Source organism: Eulemur rufifrons, chromosome 20 (assembly GCF_041146395.1).
Source record: "Eulemur rufifrons isolate Redbay chromosome 20, OSU_ERuf_1, whole genome shotgun sequence".
Taxonomy (NCBI): domain Eukaryota; kingdom Metazoa; phylum Chordata; class Mammalia; order Primates; family Lemuridae; genus Eulemur; species Eulemur rufifrons.
The window spans coordinates 2,651,046-2,675,888 of record NC_091002.1 but is presented as its reverse complement, the minus strand read 5'-3'; the positions used below and the strand labels follow the sequence as shown (position 1 = coordinate 2,675,888).

General features: G+C 53.2%; 1 protein-coding gene across 1 annotated transcript in view; it reads left to right on the top strand.

Moving 5' to 3' along the window:
• The first annotated feature begins 2,950 nt into the window (after positions 1-2,950).
• EVC2 (EvC ciliary complex subunit 2) overlaps positions 2,951-24,843 on the top strand; it is a 128,466-nt gene continuing 106,573 nt past the window's right edge. Inside the window, exons 1-6 of the mRNA XM_069495558.1 lie at positions 2,951-3,169; positions 13,973-14,027; positions 15,112-15,278; positions 17,778-17,846; positions 19,699-19,885; positions 23,052-23,161. Coding sequence (XP_069351659.1) covers positions 2,951-3,169; positions 13,973-14,027; positions 15,112-15,278; positions 17,778-17,846; positions 19,699-19,885; positions 23,052-23,161 — 807 coding nt within the window. The remainder of the gene's footprint in view (positions 3,170-13,972; positions 14,028-15,111; positions 15,279-17,777; positions 17,847-19,698; positions 19,886-23,051; positions 23,162-24,843) is intronic.

Sequence of the window (24,843 nt, the reverse complement as noted above, 5' to 3'; positions counted from 1 at the left end):
GGGCGTGCGAGCACACCTACAAGAACGCTCGCACGCACACACACATGCGGTATTATCCTGGGTGCTGGGGGTACACACACACACACACATTGTCCTGGGTGCTGGGGTTACACACACACAGTATTGTCCTGGGTGCTGGGGGTACACACACACACACACACACGCAGTATTATCCGGGTGCTGGGGATATACACATACACACACAATATTGTCCTGGGTGCTGGGGGTACACACACACACACACACATTGTCCTGGGTGCTGGGGATACACACACACACACACACACACACATTGTCCTGGGTGCTGGGGGTACACACACACACACACACACAGTATTATCCTGGGTGCTGGGGATACACACACACACACACACACACACACATTGTCCTGGGTGCTGGGGGTACACACACACACACACACACATTGTCCTGGGTGCTGGGGGTACACACACACAGTATTGTCCTGGGTGCTGGGGGGTACACACACACACACACACACGCAGTATTATCCAGGTGCTGGGGATATACACATACACACACAATATTGTCCTGGGTGCTGGGGGTACACACACACAGTATTGTCCTGGGTGCTGGGGGTACACACACACACACACACACACACATTGTCCTGGGTGCTGGGGATACACACACACACACACACACATTGTCCTGGGTGCTGGGGGTACACACACACACACACACACACACAGTATTGTCCTGGGTGCTGGGGGGTACACATACACAAACACACACATTGTCCTGGGTGCTGGGGATACACACACACACACACACACACACATTGTCCTGGGTGCTGGGGGTACACACACACACATTGTCCTGGGTGCTGGGGGTACACACACACAGTATTGTCCTGGGTGCTGGGGGTACACACACACACACATTGTCCTGGGTGCTGGAGGTACACACACACACACACATTGTCCTGGGTGCTGGGGGTACACACACACAGTATTGTCCTGGGTGCTGGGGGTACACACACACACACACACACACATTGTCCTGGGTGCTGGGGGTACACACACACAGTATTGTCCTGGGTGCCGGGGGTACACACACACACACACACACACATTGTCCTGGGTGCTGGGGGTACACACACACACACACACACATTGTCCTGGGTGCTGGGGGTACACACACACAGTATTGTCCTGGGTGCTGGGGGGTACACATACACAAACACACACATTGTCCTGGGTGCTGGGGATACACACACACACACACACATTGTCCTAGGTGCTGGGGGCACACACACACAAACACACACATTGTCCTGGGTGCTGGGGGTACACACACACTCTCCTGCCCTTGGAGTGTGATCCCCTGAGGGCAGGGGTGGGATACCAAGGGGATTTCCTTCAGAGAAGAACTTTTGTCCTTTCAGCCTGATGCCCAGCCCACGGTTCTAGTTTCATCATTTCCTCAGGGCAAGATGGGAACTATTATCTAAATTCTTTATCCTTTTTGTAGATAAAGAAACTGACACCTTCAATGTTTTGCAATTAAGGAGTGGGGCAGAATATAGTCACACCTGTGTCTGTCTGGCTTCAGGGCTCAAACTCTGCCTTGCGGAGCTTCTTAAATGTTTCCTTAGAAGCATGTCCAAGGTTCCTAGGAGCGCCTACGGGGGCAATAACCTGGAGTTCTTGGCTTTACACTGGGTATTTCTTTGGGTGCTTTGGCTTCAGTTTTAACAATGTTGTGTCCTTTGCAGTTTACTTTACCATAAAAATGTTTGAATGGTAAAAATCATCCTTTAAATTATGCACTGTCAAATAACATTGATGATCCAGCAAGATGCCTGGCATTTAGCCTTTGGCCTTGTCTTCCCCCTGGCACACTGCTGGATACCCTCTGGTGGGGGAAGCTTGGCTAATAAATCCTCAGGTTTTCAAACCCCATTGTCTTGACCATGTCAGCTCAAGAAAGGGGTGGAGGGGGTGGGAGGGTCTTCCAAGTGCCAGGTTCCCTGGTCTGAGGCTGCAGACAGCCTGACAGGCTGCCCAGCAGGAAGGCTGGCAGGAGAGGAGCCCTCTCCCCAGTGAATAGGTGTAAGCTGTCACCCAGGGCCCAGGAGGGGTTGAGGAAGCAAATGCCTTTCCAAGCTCCTGTCCCTCCTCTCTGTCTCTTTCTCCCCCTCCTCCCACCTCCCTTGGCAAAGCAAACAACCCACCCCGCCCCCACCTCATGGAGAGTTCAAGGAGAGCTTGCTGGCTGCTCCCTGGCTTCAGACACCAACTCTCCTCTTTCTGGTTCCCCAGAGAGTGGCACAGTGGCCTGAGTACCTGTCTCCCACTGGGAATGTGAAGGGCACCTGGGCAGGTCCGGGAGCTCATCCACAGCAAGGGCTCAGGCAGTGGCGCTCCACCAGGCTAGACTGAACCCCACGGGAAGCGAGGGATGCTTTTCCTTCTCTGCCCGCTCCCTGCCAGCCCCCTCCCTGCCCCTTTGTGCTGTCCTGTCCCCTCTGGGCTCTCCAGAATGCATGGCCCTGCCTCTCCAAATGCTTCTCCATTTTCTAACAGGGGGCTGCCAAGGATTGGAGGGAAGCTCGATTGAGTCCGGTGTGTCGGGGAAAGACTTCCCAGAGGAGGCAGAGAGCCGGGCAGGCCATACTGGAGGGGCGCCGGGGCCCTGGTACTCTTTGGGAGCTGGGGAGTGACCCGATCTGACTCGGGAAGTGCCCAGCCCACGGTAGGGCGCAATCCCCCGCGCGGCGCCTGGCGCAGCGCACTCCGTCGGGTCCCTCCTCCCACGCCCGTCCTGGGCGACTCCCAGCCCGCCAGGCCCCAGATGCGGGTGTTTGTTCCAGAAAACTTTCCCCGGCGGCTCTCACTGAGCATGCTCGGCGGCGGGGCGGGCCTGGGGTCCGGAAGCTCCGGAGACTCCGCCGTGCCAGCCACTTTGGAGGTCGCCGTCCCGGCAGGCGATGAGCCCCGCTGGCTCTCGGGGGCGCGCCGCGTGGATGCTGGCTGGGGGCCTCCTGGCCATGGCCCTGGCGCTGGGGGGCAGAGGCTGTCTCCCCGCGGGCCCGCGTCCCCTCCGGGGCCCCCTCGGCGCACAGCCGCCCCCGGATTCTCCCGCGCCTTGGGCAAGCCTGGGGACCCCTCCTGGGCCGAGCGGCGCGGGGTCCCAGGAGACCGCGCAGGTAAGGAGGGCCCGCCCCCAATCACGGGTCTGACTCGGTGGCTTGGCTTTGTCTACTCTGGCGGCGAGGAGGCCCCTTGAAGGCAAAGAATCAGGAAGGGAGGTCCCTGTGTGTATCCCGCTTGTGGCCAGAAAACTTCCAGGAAAGGCGGAGACTTTCTTCGCCTGTGGCGGCTGCGGGCTTGGACTTTACCTGCTGCCCAGGTTCGAATCCACTCTGCATCCTATCCTGTGAGCTCTGTGACCTACGGCAAACCAGTTCGCGTGCCTCCATTTCCGATCTGTAAAACCGGGCCATTGCAGCGTCGGCCCCCGAGGGTCCTAGTGCTCTAGATGCGTTGCTGTGCGCAGACCGTCTTGCTAGGCAAGGCCTGGGCCAGAGGGTAGGGGCTGTGAAAAGAAGAGGTGGGGTTATTGGCTGGGCTTTTAGGTGACTACACTCTCCTGGCCCTCTCTCTGTGGTCCCAAACTTGGGATCCTCTTAAGGGAGACTCTGCTCCCTTTCTGTCCCGTATTGTCTAGAGAAATACTGTGTCAGTGCACTGAGCTTTAAAAAGGCCAATGACAGACCATTTCCACAGGGTCTTTTTACTTGCATCTGCCCTGTGAGGTGGGAAGTCTCTGGCCTGTTTTGCAGGTGGCAAAAGCAAGGCTCAGGGAGCCGTGTCCCCAGGCCTGTCCTGTGCCCACGTTGAGAGCACGCACTCCTGGCCTTATCTGCTTTGAACATGCTCTTCCCTCTGGGAAGCCATGCTGCACATCCCGGCTGACATTTAACAGGGACATTTAATAGGGACAGTGCCGGCTGGGAAGGGCCTGAAGCCATCTAGGACCCAGGTGAGCCCAGGGCACCTCTCTTTCAAGGGCCACGCTTGCTCTTGCAGGAACCCAAGAATGAGCACCTCACCCAGGCCCAGTTCCTGCCCTTGCCTGTTCTTGTCCGGGGGCCAAGCCTCCTTCCTCACTTTGGGGCTGTCTCAGGTGGTCGTTCTGTGTGCAGGATAGGCCCTGGGCCTTGCGGGTCCCTGCGGTGGCCGCTTGCTCTCCCTGCCACAGGGGGCAAGTCACAGCCCACAGGGCCTCACTTGCCTTTCTGAACAATGGTGTAAGAGGCCTCTCCAGCGCACTTGTTAGGTGTTCCCATGAGATTATTTGAAGCCTTCACTCATGTCTCCCTCCTTCATTCACTTCTTCACTCAATTTATTACACCTGTTTATTGCACCTTTTGCTGAGTCCCATGCTGAGTAAAATGCCTCATTGCACACGGTGACCAGGTGCTGTGAGGAGGAGGATGGGAGCCATAAGGTTGGGGGGGGGTGTCACTTAATTTGGGAGACCAGGAGGAGGAAAATTCAGTTGAGACTTGAAGGGTGAGTGGGTTTAGGCAGGGAAAGAGTGGGGAGAGGACGTCCCAGGTGGGCTGGGCTTGGCGCATTCCGGGTCTCTGGCCTGGTGCTGCTGAGACGTCTCTTCACGGTGAGAACATCACCGCATTGTTCCGGCTGTCTGTCTCCTTTGCTGGACTGTGAGTTCCTGTGGGCAGGGTTTTTATCTTCTTTCATTGCTTCATTTGATGCTTACTGAGAATGCCTCCTATCCCACAAGGGTTCTTAGAGTGGGGTCTGGGGACTCCCGGAGTCACTGGACCTCTTCGGGGGGCCGCGGAGTCAGCGCCATTTTCACAGTAATGCTGAGACGTTATTTACCTTTTCCACTTTCATTTTCTTGCAAGTGTGCAGTGGGGTTTCCAGAGGGGACATGAAGTGTGATATTGCAGCAGATTTAATGCAGAAGCAGACGTGAGAATCCAGCTTCTTCCATTAGTTCAGACGTAGATGAGATTTGCAAAACAATGTCAATCTTCTATTCTTTTTTATTTTGGAAAATGTTATTTTTCATGAAGTGTGCTATTTATGTTAATATACGATGGGATTATCATTCTTATTTAAAATGAATTAATAGACATTTAAAAATAATCTCTCTCATTTAAATACAGTAAATATTGGTAAATATAATCTGCACACACAAAAGCTCTTTGGAGTCTTCAATAACTGTTAAGCACGTAAATGAGTCCTAAGACCAGCGAGTTGAAGAATCACTGCTCTATAGCAAGGGCTGTCTGACGCCCCTGGGATTTAGAGATGAAAGAAACCATCTGCACCTTTGAAAGATAAATACATGTTTCAGAATAAGTTCCTTTCATAATTTGCATCACTTTATAATGCTCATAGCATCATTTTGTTGTTCTTTTACTCAAAATACCGAACAACAGTAATTCAGGTTGGTTGTGACGGCAAGTTCAGTGTATTGGATGTGTCTCAAGTTTGGTGAATTTATAGAAAATAACTAAAATAATAATAATAATAATAACAAAACCAGCCAGATACCATGTGACATTATGTGATATATTGCATATAGATTCAAAACTGTAGCCTTGGAGTTCCGAGTTGGGGAAGCCAATACTGAAACACTTTATGAGACTTGGTCAGGAAAGATGGGGGTCTTCGGGGGCTGCTCTGCTTCCCCTTGTCTTTTAATGGCTGGAGCCCCCAGGGCTCAGTGCTGGGCTCTCTTCTCTCCTCTGTCAACACTCACAGCCTTGGTGATCTACCCACTGACAGCTCCCAAATTCCAGTCCCCGCAGAGGCCTTCTCAGGCTCCTGCACAGGTCTACCTGCCTACCCCACAAGGCCCCTGGAGGCTCACAGGACCTCAGAGGTCATGCCCCGGTGCAGAGCCTGATCCCAGCTCTCTCCTCCCTTCCTGCCAGTGGCACCTCTGCCTTCCCTTTTGCTGGGCCCAAAAGCCTTGGCACCGTCCTCACCTCCTTTCTCTACACCTCACATTCTGTCAGTCTGCCAGTTGCGTGGAGTCTTTTTTCCAAACATATCCAGAACCAACGCAGTTCTCCCTCTCTCTGCCGCCACCATCTGGGTCCAAGTTCCTGTCTCCTCCCCGGGGGCCCCGTGGAGCCTCCTGACTGCCCTCCCTGCTTCCGCCCTTGTCCACTTCTCAACAGAGCCGCCAGCGTGTCCCATCTAACACAGCCACCTCATGCCGCTCCTCATGGGGTAGCCCACCGTGATTTCCTGTTGTACTCAGAGCAGAAACCGAAGTTCCCGAGGTGACCTAAAAGTCCCTACGTCACCCTGTTACCACTCTGACTGCATCTCTTGTGTCTGGCCCCTTCACACAGATACCCTGGCCTGCTTGCTACTCCTTCGACACTCTCAGCACACCCCTACCTCGGGGCCTTTGCATGCGGTGTTCCCTCTGCATGATGGAATGCCCTCGCCCCGGGAGTCCCCGTGGCCCCTTCTTTCCACACCGCTCTGTTTAAAATGGCAGCCCAGGACTCTCTGCCCTCCTTTTGTTCTCTGTGTCTCTCTACTGCCCCTGTCACCTTCTGGTATACTATGTACAGTAGGCACTATTTTGTTTATAATTTTTCTAATTGGTGTCTTGAGAGTAAGGACATTTTGTGTCATTTGGTGATGTATCCCCATTTTCAAAATAGCACATAGTAGGTGATCAGAAACACCTGTTGAATGATGAGTGAAAGTGAAGTAGCAGGCTGGCACAAAGTGGCAAGGCAGTGGCTGGGGGCGGAACACTGGGCTGGGCGTCTGGAAAACGTGAATTCTAGTCTCTGCCCCACCGTTACTAGCTGTGGACACTTGGCCATTTCATGCATCAATTTATAAATATTTATTGTGTACGTTTGATGCTTCTGTGCCGGCCCTGGAGCAGAGCAGTGAACACGACGCAGTCCCTGCCCTCACAAAGCTGGGGCTCAGGCCAGCTCTGAGCCCCACTTTGTTCATCTTCAGAGTGTTACTTCTCAGCATTATGGCAGAGATGGTAGTAATAATAGTAAGGATATAGTAACAATAGCAGTGATGACAGTTACAATGATATATAGTAACAGTAGCAACGTATAATAACAGTAGTATTATGTTTACTAAGTCTTTGTAATACTATGTGCTGGGCACTATGCTGAATGCTTTATATATATTATCTAGTTTAATCCTTTAAAAATCCTTATGAGGAAGGTATAATATCCCCATTATATATCAGGAAACTGAGGCCACAGTGGTTCCAGTGGGGTGAGGTTGCCCACCCAGATTCTTTACCCCAAAGCACTCAGTGGCCAGGTTCTACAAGAAAATTCTCTGTAAACTTGAGCATAGATGTTACGGTGAAATAATAGGCAATTACAGTATTTTCCCAGATGGTCTAAAAGGGCGCTGACCACTACACTAGCCACTGGCCATATGTGGCCACTTAAATGTAAACCTTTCATGTCCTCAATGGCCCCAAGTGGCTAGTGGCTACCATATTGGACATTCCAGAGTCTAGAACATTCCCATTACTGCAGACAGTTCTACTGGAAGTTCCCTGGACGAGGAGGAGGCAGTGAAGTGGTGAGCAGGGACGAGGCCGGAGGCAGTCATTCACAGTGGCTCTGGAGGGCCTTCGAGGTGCCAGGCTCTGGTCTAGGTACTTGGCATACAACAGGACAAGACAGACCAAGACCAGTCCCTGCTCTTGAGGAGCCTGCATTCTCGGAGCAGGCGACAGTGTGTGATCGTGTTGCTGTGTGGCGTGGCAGTTGGTAGCTGGGGCTGTGGAGATGGGCACAGTGTGCAGTGGACTGGGGGGGTGGTGGGGGCACTTGCTACCTGGGCAGGTACATGGGGAAGGTGCCTAAGGAGGTGACAGCTGAGTGGAGCCCTGCGTGGAACAAGGGATGGATACGGCCACTTCTGGGAAGAGAGCTTTCTGGTCAGGACCCTGGCTTTTGTTCCGAGTAAGGTGGGACGCTGTGGGTGGGCGTTGACCAGGAAAGTGACCCGCTCTCGGCCTTGCCAGGCACCCCAGGCAGGTGTGAGAACAGCAGAGGTGTAAGTGGGAGACCCAGCGAGAGGTAGAGGCAAGGCCGGGCAGACTGTGGAGGGACCTGGATGGGGGATGTATTTTGAAGGTGGAGCCCATGGAATTTGCTGGGGTTGACTGTGGGCTGAGAGAGAGAAGAGAGGAATCAGGGACAAAGCCAAGGAGTTTGGCCTGAGCACATGAAGGAACAGAGATGCCACGGCCTGATGTGCACAAGCCTCGGAGGAAATCAGGGGTGTTTCTGTCTTGTTGAGTTGGACGTGTCTCTTCCGTCTGCAGTCCCCAACCCCAAGGCCGTGGCCGAGGACTGGGCTGTGGCCTGTTAGGAAATGGGCTGAGCATCCCCACCTGAGCCCTGCACCCCTCCCCCCACCCAAGGACACCCCTCTACCCCCACCAGTCATTGGAAAAATTGTCTTCCATGAGACTGGTCCTTGGTGCCAAAAAGGTTGGAGACCACTGTCTTGGGCGTCCCAGTCCGGATGCACAGTAGAGTGTTGGGTGGGTAAGTCTGGATCTGGGGGTAGACATCTGAACTGGAGAGTTTCACTGGGCGGTGGTCAGTGTGAATGGCTCAGAGGAGCTCACCCTGGGAGTGGGTCTTGATTGGAAGGAGTGAGATCCGAGGGCCCGGCCCTGGAGCAGTCCCAGGACTCGTGGAAGACAAAGGGGTCCGGGGAAGGAGGTGGGGAATGTGTGGCCGGCGTGAAGGGAACCGGGACTATGACCGAAAGGTCAAGGGAGGAGAGTGTTTCAGGAAAGGAGAAAGGGCTCACCATGGACAGCAGAATAACGGCCTCCACAGATGTCCACGTCCTGACCCCGGGACCCGTGGATATGTAAGGTTGCAGGCGATGGGGACTTGTCATTGTAGGTGGGATTCAAGTGCTTAATCAGCTGACCTTAACACAGGAGCGTATCTGGGATTATCCGAATAGTCTCGGTGTAGTCACAAGGGGCTTCAAGTGTGGAGGAGGGAGGCAGAAGAGAGAGCCGGGGGAGATGTTGGAAGAAGGTCAGCGAGAGGCAGTGAGGACTCCACCCGCTGCTGCTGGCCTCGGAGATGGTGCAGGAGCCGTGAGCAGGGGCTGTGGCGCCTGCAGAAGCTTAAAAGGGCCGGAGACAGACTCCCCCCTGGAGCCTCGGACAGGAGCACAGTTCCGCCGGCAGCCTGACTTCAGTCTGATGAGGCCTGTGCCGGACATCTGACCTCTAGAGCTGTCAGAGAATAAATTTGTATCGTTTTAAGCCACTAGATTGGTGGCAATTTGTTACAGTGCCCGCGGGAAGCGAGCACAGGCACATAGCCAATGCTGCGGGTAAGTGTGTCCAGTGGGAAGGGGAGCTGGCCATTTAGCGGGGCCTTAGGGTGGCTGTGGTGACCTTGCCGGGAGCTGTGTCACCTTGGAGAGAGGGATAGCAGGGAGGGACAGGGTAGCGTCGGAAGGTGATGTCGGCTGGCACCTGGCATGGTCCCTGCGGAAGCAGGCCGCTCAGAGCCTCCAGAGAGGCCCCTCCCCAGTCTGGGGACTGCAAAAAGGACACGAATGGGAGACGTCCAGGTGTGGGACCGAGGCTTCCCCGTGACGGTCAGCCTGGGTCCCTTGCTCCCTGGGACCCTGCCCCTTCCTCCTGAGTGACAGTGTCGCTGTAAGGAGAACTTCATCCCTGGGTGATGTCGGGGGCCAGGTCTGCTTTGCCGGACGTGTGACGCCTAGCACAGTGCTTGGCCTGCAGCAGGTGCTGGCTGGAAGCATGGATGGAAAGTTCCAGGGGGCAGTCCGGACGTACCTTTGTGTGGTGTTGATGCACCGTAGCGCCGTATCTGAACACCACTGTCCACATCAGAGAACCCCACTGATGTATTTGTTCTTAATTCATAGACTTTGTTTTTTAGAACAGGTTTAGATTTATAGAAAAATTGAGCACATAGTTCAGAAAGTTCACAGGTATCTCCTCCCCGCCCACGGTTTCCCCTGTCATTAAACATGTATGAGTATAGTATGTTTGTTGCAGTTAATGGACCAATATTGGTAAATTATTATTAAAGTCCGTAGTTCATTCAGATTTCCTTAGTGTTTACCTAATGTCCTTTCTCTGTCCTGGGGTCCCATCCAGGGTCCCACCTTGCGTTTAGTTGTCACGTCTCCTTGGACTCCTCTTGGCTGTGGTGGTTTCTCAGGCTTCCCTTGTGTTTGGTGCCCTTGACCTTGACCTGAGGAAGCCTCTCAGGTACCCTGTAGGCTGCCCCATTCTTGGAGTCTGTCCGGGTGCATGCTGTCAACATGACTCACCGCTGTTGGTGCTGACCAGGGTCACCTGGCCACAGCGGTGTTTGTCGGGCTTCGCCGTCGTGAAGTTACCATTTCTGCCCCTTCTATACAGTCCTGTGCTGCATAATGACGTTTCAGTCGATAATGGATTGTGTAGACAAAGGTGGTTCCGTAAGATTATATTAATAATACCATATTTTTACTGTGCATTTTCTTTATTTTTTTGAGATAGTCTCACTTTGTCGCCTGGCTAGAGTGCCATGGTGTCATCATAGCTCACAGCAACCTCCAACTCCTGGGCTCAAGCGATCCTCCTGCCCCAGTCTCCCGAGTGGCTGGGACTACGGGCACACACTACCACGCCCGGCTAATTTTTTCTATTTTTAGTCACCCAGCTAACTTTTTCTATTTTTTAGTAGAAACTGGGTCTCACTCTTGCTCAAGCTGGTCTCAAACTCCTGACCTCAAGCAATCCTCCCGCCTTGGCCTCCCAGAGTGCTAGGATTACAGGCGTGAGCCACTGTGCCCTGCCTATACTGTACGTTTTGTATGTTTAGATTTGTTTAGATATGCAAATACTCACCACTGTGTGACAGCTGCCTCCAGTATTCAGTATGGTGCATATTCCCATAGTGCAGGTTTGCAGGGCAGGAGCAACAGACTGTGACGTGTAGCCTGGGTGTGCAGCAGGCTGTACCATCCAAGTTTGTGTTAAGTGCACTCTGTGATGTTCACATGATGACAGTATTGTGTAACAGTGCATTTCTCAGAGGTGTCCCGGTGTTAGGCGATACAGGATTGTGCTATGCTTGCTGGAGGGAAGTTCTGTGCACAGCCTGGCTGTGTGTTTTTATCATGACATTTTTTCCTGCCAAGTGGCAGTAGGGACTTGCTCGGTCCATGTAAGCACGTTACAGCAGTTTCTGGCAGATGGATGTGTTCTCTTGGGGAAGATGCTTTTCTCTGCCTTGTAGAAGACACTTCATGGGCCAGCAGTTGTCCCAGGCACACCCATCTGTCCAAGGATGCTTCCGGGGACGGTGTTCACCTCAGGTGTAAGGGGCCTGGAAGCCAAAACTCCAAAGGAAGAATCCCGCAAAGCAGCCCTGTGGCCGGGCTCCCATTGCTGGGTGCCTGTTACTGTTGTTGCAGTGACCCGTGGGCATGTGCTCCTCATGACAAGAAATGAAGCAATATAGGCGGCATGCAAAATAGTCTTCCTGTCCCTCCTCCACCCACACCACACTGCCCCCAAGTGGCCAGTGTGAACACTTCACTATGTCCATTTCTAGGCTTTAAAAAATAGTATAGTGTTATATTTCCATTATATTACTAAATATATAATTGTAGATTAAATTTATAAAGATTAGTATTAAATTGCAGAATATACAAATATATTGAAGATATAAATATATGTGTAAGATAAATATAGTTATTAAATATGACCAAATATGTAAACATCCTATTTTTATTAAATGAGATCATATTATTTATAATTTTGTGACTTGGAGATTTCACTTGATATATCTTAGAGTTCATTCTAGGTAAATATAGATTTGCTTCGTTTATTATTTATTTAGTTTTGTTTTTAATTGTAGTAAGATGCACATAACAGAATTTAGCATCGTAGCCATTTTTAAGTGTGTGGTTTACAGTGTTAAGCAGATTTACATAGCTGAGCATCCAATCTCCAGAACGCCTTTCCTCTTGCAAAAGTCAAACTCTGTCCCCATTAAATTAAACAATTCCCGACTCCCCTCCCCCAGCCCCTGGTAACCACCGTTCTACTTTTTGTCTCTATGAATGTGACTACTTTAGGGACCTCATATGAGTGGAATCACACAGGATTTGTCCTTTTGTGACTGGTTTATTTCACTTGGCATAATGCCCTCAAGGTCATCCCCGTGGTAGCACGTGTCAGAATTTCCTTTCTTTTCCAGGGTGAATTCCGTTGTATGGATAGACCACATTTTGCTTATCCATTCATCCGCTGAGGCACACTTGGGTTGCTTGCACTGTGGCTGTTGGGAATCACGCCGCTGTGAATGGGGATGTGCAAACATGTCTTCAAGGCCCGGCTTTCCGTTATTTTGAATGTGCACCCAGAAGTGGAATTGCTGAATCATGGCGCTTCATTCTTTTCAATGGCTGCATAGTACTCCGTAGAATGTTTGTACCACAATTTTTTGTTTCTAATAGGATTCTTTAAGCTGCCCGTGACATAAACCCCACATGAACAAGCTGAGGCCAAAAAGTTGGCTTCATAAACTAGGAATTTGGGGGGCGGGGGTGGTGAGGCTGGTTGGGTCTAGCTGTGTCAGTTTTCCCTCATCCTCTCGCCTTCTGCCTGTCTCCTCATCTGTGTCTGCATTTGCCACCACGCCATCTGCGTGTCTGCATGAGTGGATGCTGTGTTCTCTCCCTGGGGGTCGGCCTCCTCCGTGCCAGTGTGGGTGGGCTTACATCACCCCAGCAGAGCTGCCCTGGCCAGAGCTGTGTCCAGGGGCCTGGAGGCCTGGAAGGAGTGGGCCTGAAACACACAGTACTCCTGTGGCCATGGAGCTGGGCTTATTCTCCAAGTAAGTCCGCAAAACGGACACAGGGAGGCTCTCCAGGTGAACGAAGACAGTCGCCACAGCTTGTCCTATCTGTGCCGTCTAACCCCATGCATTCCCACATGAGGGCTGCGTGAACTGTGGCGGTGTGAACTAGCTGTCGGAACTGGGCCCCACAGCCAGGCCTGAGTGTCCCGCTCAGCTCTCACGCGATCCTGTCTTCTTCCACGGCCTGGAAACCAGGGAGCACATACGGGGTGAGCAGACCAGCGCCGGGCTGCCTGCGTGCAGAGCTCGGCTGTGCCCTGCATCCCTGAGGGACCTGGAGTGAGTTACCTGGTTACCTGGGTCTGGGGGCACTACTGTACAATAAGGATAACGCTTCACTGGGTTCCGTGGACCACACAGCACAGGGCCTGGCACGCGGAGGGGGCTCCATCCAGGGCAGCTGGTGTTACTGTTATTGTTATTATTCAGCAGAGAGATCTGGGACTTTCTAGGGCCCAGCATCTCACATGGATAGAGTGGAAGGGTTTGGTTGGGCTCCGTTTGGACACATTTTCATCACTAAATGAGGCCCAGCAGGCTGGGAGGAGGCTTTGAGGTCACTTTTCAGAAGAGGGATCTGTCTCAGAGAGGCTGAGAGCCTTAGCCAAGGACGCACAGCGAGTGAATGGTTCCAGCTAGAGCCCAGTCCTCTCCACTTCCTGCCACTCTGGAAACTTGCAGGATCTTGGGAATTCCGGGGCTTGGGTTTATCCAAGGTCACAGGGTTCATGAAAAGCAGACATGAGATTCGAACCCAGGCCTGTCTGACCATGAGACATTCCAGCCACGTGGTGCTGCCTCCTAGACAACTCCCAGAAGCGCGGCTGTGCCTGAGCCGACACTTCCCGTGGGAAAGAGGAGGCAACCCCCGTGCTCAGGAGCGGCGGGACGGGTGAGGTAGAATGGGACACTGTGACCTTCTGGATGAAAGTGCATTCCTCTCTGCGTGAGCCATTTACAAAAGTTACTTTCAACCGCTTCCTACGAGTATGTTTTTCAGTTAATGATTTTGTGCCGTTTGAATTTTTCAGGACTTGCCCTGCATGATTTGGTCCAATGTGGAAAGCTCTCACTTTAAGACTGCAGGTAAATTTTTCTTCTGGTTGATTTTTCCTTGTTTTGACCATGAAAGCCTTCTCCCTCCCGCTCCCTCCCACTGTGCTGCCCTTTCAACGTCTCCCTACCGTGGGCAAACAGGTTGCTCCCTGACCTTTCAAAGCTTGGGTGGCCTGTCCCCTCCCCAAAGCTGGCTGGAGTGTAGTGCCCAGGCTAGGTGGGCCTGCCTGGATTCCCCTCTGAAGGAATCCGGTGAGTAAAACGCAGGATGTGTGGCTTGGATGGGTGTATTACTCCCTGTGGCTGCCGCGTGGCATTTAACTGGCCCGTCAGACAGCCCTGTCTGATTGGCATCCTGACCACATTCCCAGGCCAGGGGGACGGAGGCCCCGAGAACTTAGCTGACCTGTCCAGGGTCCCACAGCTGGTCAGCGACCAAGCAGCGTTCGCTCAGGAGAACTGATGGCCCAGCCGGGACCGTTTAAGTGGCATTTCTGTGCTTTACACATAGTGCTTATGAATTTTCCAAATATACTGATGCAGATCAATATATTCTAGAGAGAGCCATTTCACGCTGGATGGCTCAGCAGGCATTTGTGCCTGGCCATGCACGGATCCTCCTTAGAGGGGTGGTCGGCAGCGCCCGCCAAGAGCTCTCTCTGCAGTAGGCAGGTGCTCCGAAGGACCTGATGAGGTGAAGCTGACTCTGCTCGCGTTAGAGTTAAGGAAAGGGAGGCACAGAGAGGTGAGGGGATACGCCCAGGACTCGTGGCTGGAGGGGCAGCACCAGGACGCACACACAGGGCTGTCTGCTGCCATGTGGGTGGGAGTCGCCCAGGGACCACCCTTGCCCAGTGCCTCTGACTCCTGGGCGGGGCCCCACACTCCAGACGGGGAGGCCACACTTTGAGAAACACTCTTCTTAGGCTCTGCAGCTTCCTGAAGAGCATGTGTCATTTTCCTGGCAAAGAGATTATAGAACAGCCATTCATTAATTCGTTAACTCATTTCACTTGTTCAGCAAGCATTTCCAGGTGCCTTGCGCATCCACGCTGTCTGCTCTGGGTCTTGGCTGTCCTCTGCATCGTATGACATGTGTGTTGCTGTTTTGCAGCAGGAGCACCACTTGGAACGAAATTCAACAAGAAAATTGAAGTCTTTATCCCACTCCCGACTTCTGCAGCCTCCAGTGGGCCATGGACTCATTCCCTGTTTGCTTTTATACCGCCATGGCCTACGAAGACCTTATTTAAAAGAGAGTCTCCTGTAATACGCCACCTGGTAGGTAACAAAGATACCTCAGGTTGGGAAGAAACCAATTTTGAGCCAACAGTGTATAAAATGTCACAGGCTTGTGTTCTTCAAAAAAGCCCATTCCTCCTCTTTCACGAAATATAGTTATCATCGGGAAGTAAATCCATTTATTTTCCTGAAGTGTCATTCCTGCTGTACGACATACAGTGTTTGGTTGGCCGGGAGGTTTGAGTCAGAGCCTTAGGCTGCCTGGTCGGTGTTTCTAAAGCAGGGCGGGGTCTGCTTTAACCAGACCGGTTCATTGCGGCTGTCGAAAGATGCTGCTGCCCATCACGGCAGTGAGCATCGCACGGACACTCACCACGTGCCCAGAGCTGGGCTTCGCACTTTGAAGGCATAATCTCACTTGAGCCTCATGCTGAGTTTTGTAAATAGGTAGTATTATTATTCCCATTTTACAGACAGGAAACTGAGGGTTAGGGAAATTAAGAAGCTTGTTCCAGGTCCCACAGGTAGAATTGGCATGAGCCTAGATTTGAAGCCCCTGCTCTTACCTGCTCCTGCGTGCTGTTGCAGTTGTTTTGTGTTCTGTTTTATATGTTGGTTCCTCATGACTGTCTTTCAACGTAAGGTTTAAAGGCTTAAAATGATATGAGAACCACTGAGCTCTGCCAGTGGGCTATGATGGCCATGAACCCCTTCTTGGCCCCTTCCTAAGTGGTTATGTCAGTTTTCTGGGACTGCTGGAACAAATTAACACAACCTGGGTGGCTTGAAACCACAGACGTGCATTCCCTCGCTGTGCCAGAGGCCAGGAGTCTGAAATCAAGGTGTTGGCAGGTCAGACCCCTCACAGGCTCTAGGGGAGGGTCCTCCCTGCCTCTTCCAGCTCCCAGACGCTCCAGTCTTCCTAGGCTCTGGCTGCGTCGCTCCACGCTCTGCCTCCATCTGCGCTTGGCCTTTTCCTCTGTGTCTGTGTCTTCTGCTCTGTGTGTCACTTAAAGGATGCTTGTCCTTGCAGGCAGGGCCCCCTGGGTAATCCAGGAAGATCTTTTTGTGAGGCCCTTAGCTTCGTCACATCTTCAGAGATCCCTTTTCCAAGTAAGGTCACATTCATAGATTCTGGGGATGCGGATGTGGACAGATCCTTTTGGGGGCCACATGGAACCCACTACAGGGATCATTGTTCTTTCCTGTCCTCTCAAATAGCAGGTCACTTGTCACCTCACATGGCAGCACCCTCCATAATCGGTTACCTCCTCTGCATTTATTGCTCAACTAATTGTATTTATCAATTATTGTTTACAAGCTGCTCTCTGAGGGTCAGGATGGAGGCCAGGTCTCTGCTTGAGGGCCCTGGCGTGCGAGACAGGCGTTAGGGTAGGTGCGGTGGACGGAAAGCCGACCAGTTCGGAGGCCTGAGTCAGCGTCCTCTGGAACACCGCTTCCCTCTGTCTTTGCTGATATTCTGCGTGAGGAGAGAGTCACGCTGCAGAGGGGATGTGTTGTAGAAGGATCAGGGCATTTGGAGACGCAGGCCTGGGTAGAGTCTCAAGCGTCCTGCCTGTGTGACCTTGGGCAAGTGAGTTAACCTTTCTGAGCCTTAGTTTCCTCATCTCTAAAATGGGAGCGATAGAATTCGTGTATGTAAAGCGGTGGGTCCAACGCCAGCACTGGGTAAGTGACAGCCGTTGTTACGATTGCGAGTGTCACTGAGGGCTGCCAGGGTCTGACTCGGGTCCAGCTGGTCACACTGCAGGCGGGCAAGGCAGAGAGCGGGCAGCGCGTCAGCCCAGCCAGCAGAGCCTAGGGAAGCTTCCTCCGCAGGGTGAGGGTCCAGTTTGGTTTACAGGATGCGCATTGATACCGCGGGGGCCGGGGCCCTGGGCTTGGGGGTGATGGCGGGGGCAGAAATGAACACATCCTGGTTGTGATTACGGGGGGAGCGGAAGCCTGGGGTGCCCAGGGCTGCAGAAGGCTTGTCCCTGACGGGCGAGCCCTGGCCTCCCTCCGTGGCCTTTCCTCAGGGGCCGTTGCAGGGCTCCAGGGGGCCGGAGCGGGGGCTTCTCTGTGTCGGCAGTGGATGGTGGAGGCAGCCCACGGAGGGGCCACCCCGGCGCCCTGCCCTTCCTTCCCTCGGTCCCCACTGTGCTGTGGCTGGTGCACTAAGGCAGCCCACATCCGGGAGGACAGGGCACGCGCTCCAGTCCCCCACCAAGCCATGTCTTCACCCTCTGCTCACGTTCCTCTGGCTCGTGTGTCAGCTCTGGTTGGCCGAGTCCCTGTGACAACCGGTGTCCTCACCTGTGCCAGGAACACCCCGCGGGGTCGTCTCATGTCCACATTCTTTTCTCATGGTTTTAATTTCCAATCTTTTAATGCTCTTTTTAAAATAAATCAAGATTGCTTATAGATTAGCGGAAGTACTATACCCTCCTATTAAAAGTTCATCGTATTGTATTTTTTAAAAAGTATGGATAGCATGAACTATTTTCATTTTCTAATAATTTCTGTATTTTATTGTAGGATAGGGACCTTTCAAGAGACGTTCAAGGGACTTCTGAGAATGGAGTAATTTTTCAGAAATGTGCACTGGTAAGTTTCTGTAGGTGGCTTGTACTTGAAGGGAAAATAATTGGATTTTGCCCAAATCATGTTAGTAGAGTCACGTATTTAAGAACTGGCAAGTCATGGGCTCACCGACCCATGTCTAGACGCGTGAGTGGTGAAATAAACAAGGGATCTGGTATCTTACATGGCAAAGCCAGGACTGAGATTTTTTGTTTTTGTAACAAGTAATTGTCAGTGAAAATCTACAGGGATCATTTAGAACGAGAAAGAAAGTGTGATATATTTTCTTTCAGATTATGAACATTAATATGGTCCCTGGCAGTTTAAAAAATTTGCTGAAGGTCTTGTAGGTCTTTAATCTTATTAATCCTGTGAGGTGGTCGTTCACATCACCCTCCTGTCAGGGGTCCCTGACACCACCCTCGGGCTCGGTGACTTGCTTCTGGGATTCACAGAGCTCAGAAGAGGCGTGACGCTCACAGTTAGAGTTCACTACGGCGGAAGGACACAGACTAACGTCGGCAAAGGGCCAAGGTGAGCGGGGCAGAGCCCAGGAGGGACCAGGCCCAAGCTCCCGCTGTGCTTTCCCAGCAGGCAGCGCCGACCGTGCTCGGCTCTCCAGCGGTGACGTGTGACGGCACACGAGGACACTGTCAGCCAGGGAAGTCCTCCCAAGCCTTGGTGTCCAAGGTTTTCCTTGGGGTTCTGTTTCCTGGGCGACAAGCCCCTGTGAGACTGGCCTCAGCTACTCAGCGTCCAGCTCCTCCAGAGGTCGTGTCGCTCTAGCGTGGCCCAGGGCACGCCCCACAGCTCACACTGTTGGCATCAGCCATCTGGTGAGGTACAAGTCCCCAGATACGCAAAAACACTAACGAGGCAGGATGTTCTACTGGCTTCAGAGGCTGTCTCCCAGGACCTGGTCGAGGGCCATCCCTTCTCGGGGTGCGGCGGGTTTGGACAGCCCAAGTCTGCTGAGTTAATGCCTCACCGTGCCACCCTCGTGTCACCGCAGGTCCTCCGCTACCCTGGTTTCCCTCCTGGATGCAAGCAGTGTTGGCGGTTTCTTGTATGTCCTTCTAGAGATGTTTTCTGCCATGTGCATGCAATCATGAGTGTGTGTGTACATGGGTGTGTACATACATGTACCTTCCTCCTCTCCCTTTATACATGGTTGGCAGCATACTACACATACAGTTCTGAAACTTACGTTTTTCACTTCTGATATTCCGGAGCTCACTTGTCTTGGAACACACGTTGCTTCCTTCCGTTCTCTCCAGCTCCTGCGTCTGTTTCAGCAGAGCTAGGGGGAAGGGGTGCAGGGCTGGTGGGAGACAAGCTGGAGAGGGGAGCAGGGCAAGGGAGCAGACCCAGGTGGCGATGCTGCCACGTGGGCTGCTGGGCGGCTTCCAGCCACGGAGCCACTCACGCGCTAGACAGTGCCGGAGGCCAGCGCGCAGCCCGGCTAGTTCCTGGAGATCGTGTGGCCGTCAGGGCCCCTCGGCAGGGCTCTGGGGCTGGGGCTGACTCTCCAAAGTTCCTGGGTCCCAAAGCGCCACTGTTTGCTTTTCTGCGTGACAGTGATTATCCCATTCTGACTGTGGTTCTGCACGGGAGTGTCTTCTCATCTAAGATGCTCCGCAGGAATGATGTCACTACGTTTCAGGGTCTCAGTTTCTTTCAAATTGTCTCGAAGCAACAGCTTGGCAAGCGTGGGTCAAAACCCTCCAGGGGCCTTTGAAATCAGACGGAGCCAGAGAAATTCTCAGAACCTCTGTGAGACCGTTACTCTCCCTCTTCCCGGAGACCTGATGTGCGTCATTTTAAGAAGCTGGACTTGTCAGCAAATCTACCCTCACTCTGTCTCCCCCGGTCCTAGGTGTCAGGGCAGAGCGGGTCGCGGACGGCCCACGTGCTGCTGTCTGTTAACAACACCAGGACGGCCCTGGCAGCCAACCTCTCAGACCTGCTCTTGCTGGACAACGTCACGGGCCTCACCGTGAGGGAGTCCATCGGAAACAAGACCTCGGGCGGGCTCCAGGCGTTCAGGAGGAAGTTTCTGCAAGGTAACGGCAGAGTGTTCTCGGGTCAGGGGCGGCGGGTGACGAGAGCACTTACAGATACTGCAGGTGACGTGCTTTGCGTCGGGCACCTGCTTAAATGCCGCATGTGTGTCCACTCAATCCTCACAGCAGATCTGACTGTCAGGGTCTCAGAGAGGAGACCACCTCTCCGTATCTGTCACCCCAAAGCTGAATTTCTCATTGACGGTAGAGAGAGGTTGGATTTGGGGAAAGACTTGTGGGTTTTTAAAAACATACACTCAGTTTTTTATTATGAAACATTTGAAGCCCACACGAGGGCGGTGCCCACAGTGACCTGCCGCGCAGCCGGCACGCTGGCGACCGGAGCTGGCGTCATCAGTAGGGTGAAGAGTTTGTTTTGGGCTGTGCTGGGCCGGGAGGTGGGTGGGTGACATCGGCCTCAGAAGTGCATTCATGAGATGTTCAGGCGTGTTCACACGTGTCCAAGCATGGTCAGGCGTCTTCACTGGGGCCACCCCACTGCTTGTAGAACATGCCACCGTCACTGGTTGGCTTTCAGAGGTTCGGTTCCTGAGGTGAGCTGTCATTGGTTAATTAAGCAGGTTTGAGACCAGTTCAGGGGTTCAGTGGTTACCATGGCTTCAGAACTGGCTATTTCCCCGGGAGGGCAGAGACTTCCTTTAGTCTTAGTAGGTCCCTCGTTCACAGATGAGGAGACCAGAGTGGCTGGGAAGCTCGGCCGAGGCCAGGGCGCTGCAGGCGAGGCTGGGGTGCACACTCAGGCAGCCCGGCCGCCCTCACCCGTAGCCGTCACGCTGTTCCGCACGCGAGAGCTCTCACTGCCCCTGCACTTGGTGCTCACGGCCCACGTTGCTCTTCGGTCCTGCTGCTCTTTCCTCTGTGCCCAGATAAGGCCTCAGCGTCCTGCTGCTCTCGACAGAAGCTACCAGTGGAGCTGGCACACAAATAGTGACCTCTCCATTTTAAACATGTCATAATAATTGTTCCATGTCCCAGCTAAGAGACCTTCAGTGCTTTCCTTCCTCTGGTGATATAAAAATAAATAAATCCCCAGTTCTTCAGCTTGTGTTTGGGGAATGGAGCATGGGGCCCTGAGCAGACCACAAACTCAGTCCCAAGCGGACCTGCGTGTGACTCCCGGCCTGGCTACACAGCACCTGCACGGCTTCTGGAAAGCTCCTCATTGCTCTGAACGTCGTGTGTCCTGTGTGCACAGCAGTGCCTCGTAGAGTCATAGAGATGGAATCGGTGGGATAGTGTCTCCTGGCACAGTGCTGGTGAAGGGAAGGTGCCCACGCCCCACCCCAGCCCATGGTCCCGCAGCACCGGCTCGTAGTCCAGGCTCCTGCCATGCCCAGCCCGCCGGCGCTCCCCTCAGCGTCTGCCCGTGCCCTCGTGGTGGTTGCTTCCCGCTGACTCTGTGCGTACAGATCTCTGCTCTCCAGGGCCTGGCCTGGTATCCCCTTTCTGGGAACCCTATCCAGCCCCCTGCCCCACCGTCAGCCTCCTGCGTCCCTGCCCCCTCTGGAGCTTCCCTGCTCAGGGTCGCATGCCATTCTAAGCACTGTCCACGCATGAACTCGTGGAACTCTGCCCCAGCATGTGCCGGCCGCGCCTCTCTGAACCTCCGCTCCCCGTGCTCAGTCTCCGAACCTCCGCTCCCCGCGCTCAGTCTCTGAACCTCCGCTCCCCACGCTGCCCTGAGCATGACATTAACACCTACCTGCAAAGGTGTGGTGAGGATGAGGGAGCTGAAACATCAGGTGCAACGTGGCCTGGCCTGTGGGAAGTGCACCAGGTGTTAGCCGGTATCGTGTTATTTTTATTCTTGTTGCTATTTATGGCCCTGCCTTAGCTGGCTCTGCCTGTGAGGCTCCACGTTCCCTGCGGGCAGCGCCCAAGTCTCGCTTATCTGTGAACGCACCACTCTGCCAAGGGATGTGTCATTGACTTTCACCTTGGGGCACAGGTGACATTTTTCCTCAAAGAATAAGTAGGTAACTAGAAAGCAAATAACTATGAAATCAAATTACCAGCGAGACCTGGGTGCACTGACATTCTGATCTCGTTAACGTTGTTACTATTATTTGGTGCATTTCTTTGGAGAGAAGCAGTGTTGCTTAGGGAAAGCTGATGGCGCCAGGAGGGCTGGGCATCTGGGGGTCCCAAGCCCGGCTCCCTCTCTCAGTCTCCGTTTCTTCTTCCGGGTGCTGTCGGAAGTGACGTGTTCTCCATCCTCAGGGCACCGTGTGTGGTCAGCTGTGTTACTGTACGTGCAGCCACATGGACAGCGATCAGGGCACTGTGCCCGGGGAGGTCTGGCTACGATTACCTTCCCCCCGTTACTGTTTTCATTACTGTATCTTATCTTTATCACCTCACCTTCATTATTTTAGCCTTTATCGTTATGTAAAATCAGCTGGGCACAGTGGCATTTGTCCATAATCTCAGCTACTCGGGAGGCCGAGGTGGTGGGATCGCTTGAGCTCAGGAGTTGGAGGCTAGCCTGGGCAGCATAGCAAGACCCCATCTCTGAAAAAAAAATTAAAATGCTAAGGATTTTTAAAACAAAAATTCCAGTGATTCCTTAGGCTCAGTGCTCATTTCTCTTCTGTTCTTTATATATATTTTGAGGTCTCCATACGTTGAGAAATGAAGCATACTGTAGCACAGTGGGGCTAAAATGTAACCCCTGTCACAGAGGAAGGCAAAGTTGGAGGACAACCTTAGACGAGAACAAGGACTGGCACAGTTGGACAGGATTCCTCTCCCACTGGCCATGTCGGACCACGGCCCCAGTTCTGGAGGAGCCCCCCTCATAAGCAGGTTGGGCCCAGTGCACTGCCCACCCAAACTTACCGATCAGACGAGGTTTGCTGCCTGGTGACGGGGCAGGGTGTCCGGGAGCAAATGCACCCAGCTTCTCCCCAGTTTCCGACTCAGAGAATTCTCCCCTTCCCCTGCTCACAGGTGTGTACGAGACAAAGGGCCCCCTTGCTGCAGGTGTCGCCATGATGGTGGCCTCCCTTGGAACCTCCAAAGCAAGATGCCAGGCTGTGTCTGGGGGGCGGTGGGGCAGAGGCTGGGGGAGGGGCGAGGGGTGGGGCTGGAGGCTGGTTGAGGTGGGGCCAAACCCCTTCCCTGACGCCTGCTTCTCTCTGAGCAGTGGGAGACGCCTACGAGGTCAGCTACGCAGCCTCCCTGCAGCCCGGAGGCCTCGGGACCGGGGAGAGCCTGATGCTTCCTGCCCAGCTCACCTTTCAGAGCTCATCACTGGTATTCCCTTTTTTCCTTGCGTTTCTGTCTTGTCACTGCCATGTGAGATTGTTTTAGAGACACTGACACTTAGGGCACCAGGCTCTGGGCCCTGGAGTGTGACTCGGGTTGCCATGAACCTTAGTAACACCCACGTGATCCTCAGTAAGTTACTTAGTGCCTCTGGGCTTCACACAGGGTTCGGACGAGAACAAGTAATGGCTACGTGTTAATCCCTCATCACTGCCTTGCACAGTGTGGCACCGGCCAGTAGTTCCCATTCATGTTAGTTCTCCAGGCCGCCGTGACAAAGCGCCCCAGGCCAAGGGTCTTAGAAACCTTGAAATTTATTGTCTCACACTCCGGGAGGCTGGAATCCTGAAATTAAGGTGTCATCAGAGCTGGTCCCCGCTGAGGCCTCTCTCTTTTATCTTGCGGACCGTGTTTTTTCCCTGAGTCCTCACACCCCTCTGGGTGTCTGGGTCCTGAGCTCCTCTTCTTAGAAGGACACCAGGCAGATTCCATCAGGGCCCACCCCACTGACCTCATTTTACCTTCATGACCTCTTTCAAGGCCCCGGCTCCAAATCCAGTCACGTTCTGAGAGACTGAGGTTTGGAGCTTCAGCATGTGAATTTGGGGACACGACCTAGTCCCCACCACCACGGCTGTTAGTCTCTCCACTGCTCCCTCACCTCTCTGTGCCTCCGCGTGTGCAGGAGAGCTGGCCGCTCGCGCACCCCGGCGCAGGCTGGAGGAGACCGGCCTCGGCTTCCTTCTGTCCGTTTATTCTGGCTTCAGCCCCTGGAGAAAAGGTCTTTCCCCGATGTGGAAAATGCAGCTCAGAGCATGCCTGTGACCGCCCCAGGTCACGTGACAATCAAAATCTGGCCCTGCAGCCACCAGGCCACTGGCCCCTCCTGGGGGCTCCTTGCGACCCTGCAGCTCCAGGGCCATGTGGGGGTCCTGCTGCGATAAGGGAGAAAACCTTGGATACATTTACATAGAGTGAAAGATGCTAAAAAGGTAAAGACCAGACACAAGAAACTACATAAAGCTGTTGGAAATGACAGATCTCCCGGGAAATAAAAATTAAGTATAAAGTCAAAAAACAGAGGCCAAAGAAAGATTTAAAAAGATAGGGATAAAATGTCCCAGAAGAAATATAATACCATCAACAACCTCAGAGGACGCGAAGCCAAGTCAGTTAAAATTTCAGATAAGGCAAGAGTCAGAAACTCAGAGCAAAATGAAGCCAAAGCTTCTGTCCCGCCGGCTGGGAAGCACTGAGGTTCCAGCGGGAGGTCTGGGCGCGAGGCGGCTCCCTCAGTAGCCAGGGTGATCTTCCTCGCTCTGCCCGCCCGAGGAAGTCCTGTCTGCTACTTGGCTTGGCTCCTCCTCTGTGATACCGACTCTACCCCGTAATCCCCCACCCCGAGAACGCCAGCTCCAGGAGACCAGGGCCCTTACCTGTCCTGTCGCAGCTGTGTCCCCAGTGGCAAAACGAGAGTCCTGCACTTACCAGGTGCTCAGTAACTATTTATTGAATAAACGAATGAGCACATCAGTGAACTAACGAATCCCGGGCAACTTTTCTTTTAAACTTCTTTGAGCCTCAGGTTTCTCATCTGTAAAAAGGAGATTGTTCTGTTAATATCTCCAGTCTTCTATAGGGTTAAAGAAAATGATGTATATGTACAAATG